The sequence below is a fragment of the Tarenaya hassleriana genome, unplaced genomic scaffold (genome assembly GCF_000463585.1).
Source record: "Tarenaya hassleriana unplaced genomic scaffold, ASM46358v1 Cleome129, whole genome shotgun sequence".
Lineage (NCBI taxonomy): Eukaryota > Viridiplantae > Streptophyta > Magnoliopsida > Brassicales > Cleomaceae > Tarenaya > Tarenaya hassleriana.
The window spans coordinates 131315-143992 of record NW_010963387.1 but is presented as its reverse complement, the minus strand read 5'-3'; the positions used below and the strand labels follow the sequence as shown (position 1 = coordinate 143992).

The 12678-nt window shown below is 38.3% G+C and overlaps 1 protein-coding gene across 4 annotated transcripts; it reads right to left on the bottom strand.

The window, feature by feature from the left end:
• Nucleotides 1-1245: 1245 nt before the first annotated feature.
• Nucleotides 1246-9881, bottom strand: LOC109116423. 4 transcript variants are annotated; one of them, XR_002023863.1, is made up of 3 exons: nt 9787-9881; nt 9507-9628; nt 1246-1371 (listed from the first exon to the last, which is right to left on the bottom strand). XR_002023863.1 is itself a non-coding variant. In XM_019201802.1 (3 exons), exons 1-3 carry the CDS (start codon nt 9829-9831, stop codon nt 8665-8667), a joined length of 315 nt encoding a protein of 104 aa, XP_019057347.1. In that variant the 5' UTR covers nt 9832-9881; the 3' UTR covers nt 8574-8664. The 4 variants fall into 4 exon arrangements, 2 of the variants coding, with proteins under 2 accessions (XP_019057347.1, XP_019057346.1); XM_019201802.1 differs by lacking the exon at nt 1246-1371 and adding an exon at nt 8574-8812; XR_002023862.1 differs by lacking the exon at nt 1246-1371 and adding an exon at nt 8821-9360.
• Between the last annotated feature and the right edge of the window lie 2797 nt (nt 9882-12678).

Here is a 12678-nt window from a genome sequence, read left to right as displayed (position 1 = left end):
TCACACCGAAGAAAACCAAAAGTGAAAAGTGTTTGTAAACACTTTACTCAGAAGCTACTTAACAGTTATGGTCCTGTTTTTTTATTCTCCTTCAAGATTACAAAATCTGTGACGTTAAGGTTGGCGTTTATTTTAAGCATAAAAAAAGGAAAGAAAAAAATACGCTAAAATATTATCATTTTCTCAATGATTAATAGTTTTTTTCCTCTGATTTAGAGATTAATTAATTATCATCTTATCCGAATTTTGTAACATTTAAGGGACAATTGAATTGGATGTATCGATACATTTGTGGTAGCAGTTAAAACCATTTTTAATGTATATTACTTTTTGAGATTTTGAATGAATTTTATGAAGATTATGGAGAGTTAAAAAGAGTTAGAGTTATCTATTATGTAATTATATTACTAATAAAATTAGTGTTAGTGGATTAGTTTATAGTTTTTCCTTGGAATGAAGTTTATTCTCTATCTATATTTCTATACATGTTATTTGTCTTGATTAAATAATACAAAAAAAAATTATTCTACAAATCTTGGCATGGTGATTGCAAATTGTTTCGATTTTAGAATAATATATGAAATCTGCTAATTTTGATATGAATGTTATCTCTGCCTTTTCAAAGGCCGGCAAAAAGATCGTATAGGATCTTGTGAAAATTGACAAAACCGTTTGTGTTCATATATGAATATATTCGTCAACTGATTATTAGAAGGTTATTTTTTGTCAATTGACGTCGTTAGTAACTTATCAGTATACTTTTTAACTTTACCTAAATTATACAGCTTTTTTACACGACTTTATTCTTTTAAACTAGTTTTTTTTTCCTTTTGGCGAAAGTTTTATTCAAAATAGAACCAATGTTTAGCCAATAATATGATACTTTTTAACTTTAGCTAAATTATATCTCACACAATGATAATAACAAAAACTCCACACTGATTCTATTCTTTAATAAAGTTGTTACATCACAAGAAATTCTATTAATAAATACTTTGTGCGTCTCAACACACTATGTTTAATCCTAGACACGTCTAGACTGATGAGCAGTTCGTCAGTTTATTATAACGACTCCCCCTTAGATGTAACTTGTGACACCCGTAACACGTGTACAATATACGGGATGTGCCACATGGACGATATAACAATAAAATAATAAACCGCATAAACGAAAATCTAAAAACATTTTTAATCAAACCAGAGTAAGCAGCGGAAAATACAACGCGATCAGTATCGCAAAACAACACATGTCCGAATAGTCATAATACAACCGTACAAAATGCGGGAATACAAGTTCCGTAGTCCAAAATACAAATTCTGTACATGATGCTGCATCTCTCAGATCGTCATCCCAGTGCATTAGGCGTAATCCTCGTGATTTGAAAAACATAAAACCACGATGGCTAAGTACAACTGCTTAGTGAGTAGCCTGGGTTGAACCCGTAAATCCCGTTCTCATTGAGGATGGTACAATCAACATTTCCATAAAACATATTCATAAGACAAAACATAGTCACAATCACATCAATCATAATCACACCCGTATGGAGTCCACCATAGGGTTTAACCATAATCCCTAGTCAAGTCAGCATGACTAGGAGCACCTCCATGTCCGTCACTCTCGTGACGTTGGCTGTCGCATCGCATGTGATTGCACGTGACTCACGTGCTTGTCACGTCTCGTGACCACAGATGTCAAGTCCATGACATTGCGACGGATTTGTCCGTCGCAATAAAATTAATGACGACTAACGATGGAATACATATGGAAAACAATTCGACGTAATCCGTAGGTTTCCGTCGCAAAATAAGACGACGGAATTTGACGAACTATTCTGTTGCAAAATCTTTGCAACAGAAAATGAGGGACTTCCGACGGAATTATACGACGGACCATCCGTCGTAACTATTGGCTATGGATACCGACCGTATGATCCGTCGCAAGAGTTACGACGGAAAAGTTTGACGCATTCCGTCGTTTTTCGCGACGGAAATCCGAGGCACTGTCTCCGTCGTATATTAGGTAAGAAACGTTTTTTTTGCTCAGAATGTCCGTCGCAGACGGTCGTACGTATTCCGTCGTTTTTTTGGTAGTCCGTCGGTATCCGTCGCATATGTAGGTGAATACGTGGTAATTGCGAATGCCGACGTCCGTCGCAATTCCGTCGCAATTCGCAACAATATTACACCCATCACGCGTTTAGATCACCATACGCAAACAAAAAAAAACACCAACAAATGTCTTTCAATGCAAGAAGATGGATGTATGAAAGAATAGATCCATACACAAATCAAATATGCAAAGATTTTGAAGAAGGGTTGCAAGCGTTTATGACGTTTGTTACATCTCAACCGTCATATATCGAAGGGTCGAAACTTCCATGTCCGTGTGTGAAGTGTGAAAATAAGAAATGGCGGTGTATTCAGCAAGTCTAGAATCATCTATACCGAAGAGGGTTCATGTCCAATTATTTTGTTTGGCTAGCTCACGGAGAAACATTGGACACGACGACGTCTTCATATGATGTAGTTAATCAAGTCATTATCGATGAGCAGCGAAACGAATTTCAACAAGGAGAAAGAAATCCGTATTCAGAAATGGTGATTGATGCGTTTCCCAATGTCGGTCAACCATCTTACGGGGAGGAAGAAGAGCCAAATTTTGAAGCTAAAAGGTTCTACGAGATCCTTAATACATCGAGCACTCCAATATATGAAGGATGCATTGAAGGTCTATCGAGATTGTCGTTGTCGGCACAATTGATGAACATGAAGACTGATTACAATATTCCGGAGAAATGTATGGACGGGTTTAGTCAGATGTTCAAACAATATCTACCAGAAGGTAATACTGCAACAGAATCGTATTATGAGATGAAGAGTCTGATGCGGAAGTTGGGACTATCGTATAAAAAGATTGATGTTTGCGAAAACAACTGTATGATTTTTTGGAAGGACGACGAAGAATTGATGCAATGTTGGTTCTGTGGGAAGGATCGGTATCGGCCACGACGAAAAGCATCCAAAAAAGGCAAGTTGACTCCATTGAAAAGAATGTTTTATATGCCTATTACAGATTGATTGAAGAGATTATATCAGTCTGAGAAAACCGCATCACATATGAGGTGGCATGACGAACATTGTACTCCAGAAGGGGAAATGCATCATCCATCAGACAGGTTAGCATGAAAACATTTCCAACAGGTATTTCCTGATTTTGCTCAAGAGCCTAGAAATGTTTATCTAGCGTTATGCACAGATGGGTTTAATCCATTTGGAATGTCGGGTCGGAACTATTCTTTGTGGCCGGTGATTCTAACACCGTACAACCTACCATCACCCGGAATGTGCATGAGTAGAGAGTTTTTGTTCCTCTCAGTACTGGTTCCAGGACCTAAACATCCTAGAAGAAGTTTAGACGTGTTTCTTCAACCGTTGATAGAAGAGTTGAATGAGTTGTGGAATGTAGGTGTCACTGCATACGATGTGTCGGTGAGGCAGAATTTTTTGCTCCGAGCAGTTCTTTTATGGACGATTAGTGATTTTCCAGCTTACTCTATGTGGTCAGGTTGGACAACACATGGTCGTCTAGCGTGTCCATATTGTATGGATGAAACTGATGCATTTTGGTTGCAGCACAGACGGAAAATGAGTTGGTTTGATAGCCATCGTCGTTTTCTACCAAGAAATCACGTGTTACGACGCAACAAGAAGAATTTTCGAAGAAATATAATTGTTTTTGATTCTACGCCACTTGAACATACCGGGGATGAAATTTTACTTGAACGAATCGAAGAATGTGTTCGGTCACATGGATTATCTACTACATCAGTGGTTGGTGGTAACGGTCATTTACCGATTGAAGGATATGGTGATTATCACAACTGGCATAAGAAAATTATATTCTGAGAATTGCCATATTGGAGACATCATAAATTACGACACAATCTTGATGTTATGCATATCGAAAAGAATTTTTTCGATAACATCATTAATACAGTGTTGAACGTTGCTCAGAAAACAAAAGACAATATCAACTCAAGGAAGGATATAGGGTTGATTTGTTCGAGGAAGGATTTGGTACTTACACCTGATGGCAAGGCGCCGGTACCAATTTTCCGTGTGTTTGGAGAAGCGAAGATGAACTTTTTTAGATGGTTACAGGAAGATGTGAAATTTTCTGATGGTAACTCGTCAAATATTTCGCGATGTGTTGACCTCGGAGGAAAAAAGTTAACAGATATGAAGAGTCATGATTGTCACGTCTTCATGCAACGATTGTTACCTATTGCATTTGCAGATATACTTCCGGAACATGTCAACCAAGCTATATCAGGTATGTTTTATTTCGTAGTAGCGGTTTTAATAGTACTTATGATCTTTACACGTGTGCTTTAGTTATATGTTGATATTGTACTTATACCCTCATGTTTTTGAACCGTAGGAATTAGTAACTTTTTCCGGAAAATCTGTAGTCGGACATTGAAAAATGGAGACGTCCAGTTGATGAAGCAAAATATTGTTCTAATTTTGTGCAATTTAGAGAAGATATTCCCACCATCTTTTTTTGATGTGATGGAACATCTACCAATTCATCTGCCACGTGAAGCGGAACTCGGCGGTCCGGTTCAGTTTAGGTACGTATATACATTAATATTAATGTCTATATGATTTGAATTATGTATATGAATGGATACGTAGATTTATTGTGCAATTGTTGTAGATGGATGTACCCGTTTGAGCGGTTTATGTACCACTTGAAGCAAAAAGCGAAACAAAAGGCGTTTGTTGAAGGAAGCATTGCAGAACAATATATAAACGAAGAAATATCATTCTTCACCTCGTATTCTTTTGAAGATCAAGTGCAAACAAAGAATAAACAACCAAACAGATCATTTCACACCGTAGATGGACCGGAGTACGAAAATGTTGTCATGGATATCCCGCAATGTTTCTATAGAAAAGGACGATGTGGTGGTCGAGAATTCGATGCACATTTATCGGACAAAGATTACCATGTCGTCCACACGTATGTTTTGTTGAACTGTGAAAAAGTTTTACCGTTCGAAAGGTGCGTATATACGTATATAATTTTAAATTGAATGGTCAATTAAACTTATATAATTTGTATTGTGGTTTTTTGTAGGATTTTTGATGATCATGTATTCAATACGTACGGTGATGTGAATGATGATCAATTAAGCCGGATTAAAGAGAATGGATTCGCAACTTGGGAATTTGTATGTAAATCGAATAAGTAAATTAAATAACATCGCATAGGGTTTAACGCTAATCACATGCCAAATTGTTGGTCGATTGTTTTTTTACAGATTGAATCATCGCAAGAAGATCATCCATTGTGGTTACACGAGTTAGTTCAAGGTCCCATTCGGCGGGTCAAATGTTAGCCAATGTTCTCTACGAGAGGATATTTATTTCATACATATGAACATGGGCAACATCGTTCGACGGCAAATTATGGTATATGTGTGAAAGGCAAGAGTTACTGTGCTTCGGATGATGAACCAGATTTCCATGGCATTCTTCAGCAAATTTTCCAAGTACAGTATCCGGGTCATATTGGACTTAAAGTGATGATTTTCAGATGTGACTGGTTTGATCCGACACCGGGACGCGGAATACGGATCAACAAATCAGGGATCACTGATTTTGTTACTCCCGTCGATATAGAAAATACGACCCTTTTATATTGGCATCCCAAGCAGATCAGATATGTTTTATCCCTTATCCAAGAGATAAAACGCGAAGAAATGACATCGATTGGAAGGCCGTTATCAAGAATAATCCAAGAGGGACCATTACATATGACGGATCGGTGGAACAAAGCCCGCTTCAGGACGAACACACAGTTATAGCTGTCGCGGAACAATTGATGTGGAGAGGCTAGTAGTGGAACAAGGGATATTTGAAGAACTAGAAATTGGAAACCTCGATGAGGAAGGCGATAGCAGCGAAGACTCCAACCCCGAAACAGCGGAAACATCATCGTATCGTTCGTTTGATTAACCTGTTAATTATGTAATGTTTGTGTATTTATTTTTTTTAATTATTTTTCTATTTTGCGATGGATATTATCCATCCGTATCCGTCTCTAAATTTCTGCCCTTTCTTTCAGAAATTTTGGGAAATTTTTTGAAAAATTTAAAACCCATGTGCGACGGACAGAGTTCCGTCGTTAAATAAGATAATCCGTCACTAATGGCCATGTGTTCAAACATTAGCGACGGATGCCGACGGTTAAGTTCCGTCGCAACGTCGAATACATATCGGGATTCCTTTTCTTTCTTCTCCCCCTCGACGCGATAACGGTGACCTTGCTGCGATTTCCGGTCCTTGCTGCGATTTCCGGCCACCCACCGTCCAAGACAGCCTGTCCGATACCGTGCGAGGTAAGTCTTGTTGGTTGTAATGCTCTAGGATGATCCATGATATGACATTTTACTTTGTATTGATTCATTGATTTATGAATGCATTATTTATCCGTTATACGATTAGCATGTTTGTTGTATTTCGGCATCCTTGGATCATTAGAGAATGATTCTAAACTCCCTAGTCAGTCATCATTGTGGGAACAATGTTGAATGAAGACTAGCATGAGGTGTGATCAACGCGTTGGATGTAGATCACAATCATGGGTACTCGTTGTGAACGAGTGACTGGATGACCCGCATGAGATTGTCACATGGACAGAGTCATGACTTGAATCTCATACAGCGGTTCGTTTATGGATCCTCATACCTGAGATGTCTAGAGTATCTGATATGAGGAGTGACGTGTCTTGACTGCGTCAAACGTCGTCTTTAACCGGATGATTATAACGGCGTTGATCAGATACGTTCACGAATCATATGAAGATAGTAGACATGCAATATGGGACTTGTCACCTCCTTAACAGGAGAGATATCGCTGGGCCCTCTCGTGGAAGTCGGACTATGAAAACGCGTGGCCACGCTATAGATGAACTTGCATCTATTCTATTAGTCGTTTTGCCAAGACGAGAAAGCAGTTAAACTTGAAGGGTGGCTCATACCATGCCCTTGTTCAACATATGACATCGTGAGACAAAGGATCAGAATTCGAGCTGTTAATACCTTGGTTAGATCACCTCTAACTCAATTCAAAATGGGTGGTCATGGCGTCTTGTTAGAGGCTAACCATGACTTGTGGTTCGGGAAAAGTTCCTAAAGTCACTACCACTTAGAATGGGCCTACAGAGTCACACACCAATAGGGATGGACTTATACGTGAAGAATACGAAGAATGGAAACGAGATTTGACCGAAGGAGCTGACCACACGTGGTCCGCCGGACCAAACCTTCAGGTCAGCCTTCAGGTAAGCCGGTCCGTGGGCCTCGGACTAAGCTTGGTCCGCCGGACCAAGCTCCTGGTCCGGCGGACCGGGATCCGGAATATTTCCAAAAATTCGTTTTAGGGTTTTCTAATCTTATTTAGTTTTGGGATTTTCGTCCAAACTAAAAGGAGAGCCGACCTAAAACTCAGAAAAACATCCTAGAACCCTAGAGAACCTGTTCTCTTCGATTTCTATTGTTTCGGGATTGGATCTCGTCTCTTGAGTTACCCTTTTCTTCACTAATCCTAGCAGATTTGTTCCAAATCGTTTGGAATCCTTCCCGTCGGTGTGGATACGTGTAGAGGAGCTGTACTTTCAGCTCTTGGTGATTTAGAATAAGCCCCGGATCGAAATAAACTTCAAGTCTCATCGAGAACGAGGTAAGTAACGATTCCCTCGGTGATATACACGATCTTTCGGGTTTTTGCGAGTTTGGTTGCGTGTGACGTTTGACTAGGTTTAGATCTTTCTTCCGCCGCATGAAACCTAGTAAACCAAACCCTAGATCGATATGATCGCATGCTAGGAACCCGTAGATAACCCTACAAGTCTTTCCTCTCTCCTTCTCTCCATTGGTGATGATTCGCTAAAGCTTTTCCTTTAGGGTTTGAATGAGATTTGTGCGAAATCACACAATCCATCAAATCCGGCTAAAGGTTACGGTTTGGGGTAGAAATTATATCGATAGTTAAGGATTTTTGTGTGTCATCTCTCGAATTTATGGGATTGAGTTTTAAATTCGCAACTTTCACTCCGAAAATCCTAAGATCCGAAAATTTTCGGCTTTTGTGGATGATTTTCGGCGAATTATGGAGTGATTTTGTCTGGTTTTGGATTGTTTTTGGTGTTTCGATATCTGTTTCATGGTTTAGGATAGAGATTTGATGGTTTCGTTTTTAGGGTTTCAGATTTAGAGTTTCGTTTGGGGTTTAGGGTTTCGTTTTTAGGGTTTCAGATTTAGGGTTTCGTTTGGGGTTTAGGGTTTTGTTTTTAGGGTTTCAGAATTAGGGTTTCGTTTGGGTTAAGGGTCTCGTTTGGGATTTAGGGTCTCGTTTGGGGTTTAGGGTTTCGTTTGGAGTTTAGGATTCTCAATTTAGGGTTTAGGGTTTCAATTCGGGATTAGAGTTTCAATTCTCAATTTAGGGTTTAGGGGTTTCCATTCAGGATTAGAGTTTCAATTCTCAATTTAGGGTTTAGGATTTCAATTCTCTTTTATAGGGTTTCAATTTTCAAGTTAGAGGTTACGATTTACGGTTTAAAGGGTTTAGGGTTTCAATATGTAGATGAGTCAGTCACGTACCGGGAGTAGATCGGGTGGCGGAGTCCGATCTCGCGGACGAGGATCCGGCGTTTCTAGTCCTTCTACTCCTACTTCTCAGCAGCCCCCAGTACCCAGACCTCGTTTGGATCAACCTTTCACGGGTCAATCCATGCAGCAACCTTCACATGAAGGTTGTTCGCGTGATTCATCAGTATCACTCCGAGAAATACTCGCATCCGAAGATCGTCGTGCGACGAGACCGCACCTTAGTCCAGACAGAACCAACGGTACTTTATGGTAAGGAACATTGTAACAATTCATTTCTATTTTTTATATTAACGTTTACAGTTATATAACTAAGTATATTTATATACTCGCATAGGTTCGGTCGTCATCCCCAGATGCGGCAGACAATCGTGAGCACCTTCCAGAGTGATTTTCAGGGTCCTTGGCTCAGTATCACTCGTGTCCCTCCAGCGACTCTGGAGCGTTGGTTTTGTGCATTTGCAGTAAGTTTTCAAATTCAAACTATTCTTTTAATTTCATTTATTGTTTTATTAACATCAAATTTTTATTGCAGCAAGCTTTTTATTGGGAGGAGTGCTACCACGACAAGGTTTATGCCGATCGGACGGTACATATGTGGATGAGTGGGTCCAGTAGATCGAGGAGTTGGTGCAGTCCAAGATCGACGATAGAGTCTCCCAGATGGACGAGAGTACTGTTTCTACACAACTCTCGACAACCGAAGTTAACAGCCTATATCTTGAGGTAAATATTTATAAAATTAATAGTTTTGAATTTTAAAAATATATGATTGTATGCCCTCGGTGTCAAGTTCATACATACATACATATGTATAAATTCACATACCCTCGGTGAGATTCTTCGTTGTGAGTTTCGAGTAGATTCTTGATGCCGTTGTAACATATCCCTGTGATCATACCATCTGGTTTTGATATAGTGACTTGCAGTATGCCATTGTCCATCACCACCTGCAATACCATTGTGTGTGTGTGTATACACGCACCCATATAAAGTCTGAATTCACCATATATACATATACATATACATATCCATACATATCTCTCTCTCTCTCTATATATATATATGAACGTGCAGAAAAAAAGTGCACAAGGGTTTTGGTTATTACATGCTTTTCTTGGATACGTAACTCAACAACACCTTGGCCCGACATGTCCGTCCTTGTGGGTTTTCGTTTATGGGTTTTCTATTTTCGAGAAGAAGCTTTTGTGTTCTTGTTTTTCCTTCGAGTTTGAAGAGAGAGAGAGATATATATACACACATACATAGAAATCGAGCATGCAAATTCACACCGAAGAAAACCAAAAGTGAAAAAGTGTTTGTAAACACTTTACTCAGAAGCTACTTAATAGTTATGGTCCTGTTTTTTTTATTCTCCTTCAAGATTACAAAATCTGTGACGTTAAGGTTGGCGTTTATTTTAAGCATAAAAAAAGGAAAGAAAAAAATACGCTACAATATTATCATTTTCTCAATGATTAATAGTTTTTTTCCCCTGATTTAGAGATTAATTAATTATCATCTTATCCGAATTTTGTAACATCTAAGGGACAGTTGAATTGGATGTATCGATACATTTGTGGTAGCGGTTAAAAGCATTTTTAATGTATATTACTTTTTGAGATTTTGAATGAATTTTATGAAGATTATGGAGAGTTAAAAAGAGTTAGAGTTATCTATTATGTAATTATATTACTAATAAAATTAGTGTTAGTGGATTAGTTTATAGTTTTTCCTTGGAATGAAGTTTATTCTCTATCTATATTTCTATACATGTTATTTGTCTTGATTAAATAATACAAAAAAAAATTATTCTACAAATCTTGGCATGGTGATTGCAAATTGTTTCGATTTTAGAATAATATATGAAATCTTCTAATTTTGATATGAATGTTATCTCTGCCTTTTTAAAGGCCGGCAAAAAGATCGTATAGGATCTTGTGAAAATTGACAAAACCGTTTGTGTTCATATATGAATATATTCGTCAATTGATTATTAGAAGGTTATTTTTTGTCAATTGACGTACGTCGTTATTAAATTATCAGTATACTTTTTAACTTTAGCTAAATTATATAGCTTTTTTATACGACTTTATTCTTTTAAACTAGTTTTGTTTTTTCTTTTGGCGAAAGTTTTATTCAAAATAGAACCGATGTTTAGCCAATAATATGATACTCCCTCTGTTTTTTATATTACGTTTTACAATAATATTTTTGTTTCAAAATAATTGACGTTTTGAGATTTTTCATGTAATTTTTAATATTTTTTCTAAATTTATCCCTAATTAATAATATTTTTATATATTTTGTGAAAATATATCTCATACAATGATAATAACAAAAACTCCACACTGATTCTATTCTTTAATAAAGTTTTTACACCACAAAAAATTCTATTAATAAATACTTTGTGCGTCTCAACACACTATGTTTAAACCTAGACACGTCTAGACTGAGCAGTTCGTTAGTTTATTATAACGACTCCCCCTTAGATGTAACTTATTGGTGAGCACGCACCGAGTCTTATATTTAATACCCGATTCGTACCACTATCCGCAAGTATACGGTAGTTGTAGTACCGGGGTCGAAGACGAGGACTAGGATGTATTAGTCTATCTCTAAGCTAGATTAGGTGGTCAAGTAAAAATGTGGGTTGTGGTAAGGGTCGGAATACAAGAAAGCAAGTAAAATTAACGGTTTGTAAAACGATGGTTTGAGGCGTTGTAGGTTCGGGATCCCTCAAGAATCGCATGGATAGTTAATGATGCTACAATGTCTATGGGTTATCCTCCATATGGGGGTTTCAAGCACTTCTTCTAGAGTTTGTCTCTCCCAAGCTTAAACTCACTACCTAGAGGATCGATTCACCCATCTCCCAATGATCTAAATGATCTCTAGATGCATTAGTGTACCCTATCATGAACCCTAAGCAAGTTAAGCCATCTCCCAATGTGAATAACTCACTCATTTGACATTTGGTTCCAAACATCATTCCCATATCCCTATGATCAATGTGTTCTACAATCATATCAATTAGGGTTTCAACCAAATCAATAGCATTAAGCACAAAACATCAAACCCATGGAAGAAACTCAAAGACATCATAGATCGGTTCTTCGACTATTTGTGGTTCTCGAACTTCTTCGAGATCTATTCTACTCCTACTAACTCTCTTGGAGACGAACTCTCTCTCCAAGAAAGATCCATTCCGGGCAACAAACACTTTGTTCTCGGATGGGTTGTAGAACCAATACCCTTTAGTTTCCTTAGGGTAACCCACAAATATGCATTTATCAGATTTGGCGGATAGCTTATCAGAAGCCAAACGTTTCACATAAACGTCACATCCCCAAATCTTCATGAATGCTAACCTAGGACGCTTCCCAGTCCATATCTCATATGGAGTCTTCTGAACCGACTTTGTGGACAGTTGTTCAGTATAAGCGCTGCCGTTTCCAATGCGTAACCCCAAAAGGATTTAGGAAGATCGACCTGACTCATCATAGACCGTACCATATCTAATAGGGTCCGGTTCCTATTAGATATGGTACGGTCTATGATGAGTCAGGTCGATCTTCCTAAATCCTTCTGGGACTACGCTCTGGAAACGGTTGCGTTTATACTGAACAACTGTCCAACAAAGTCGGTTCAGAAGACTCCATATGAGATATGGACTGGGAAGCGTCCTAGGTTAGCATTCATGAAGATTTGGGGATGCGACGTTTATGTGAAACGTTTGGCTTCTGATAAGCTATCCGCCAAATCTGATAAATGCATATTTGTGGGTTACCCTAAGGAAACTAAAGGGTATTGGTTCTACAACCCATCCGAGAACAAAGTGTTTGTTGCCCGGAATGGATCTTTCTTGGAGAGAGAGTTCGTCTCCAAGAGAGTTAGTAGGAGTAGAATAGATCTCGAAGAAGTTCGAGAACCACAAATAGTCGAAGAACCGAGTGAACAGGTCGAAACAGTTCAACCTGTATCACAAGTTGTTGAGACA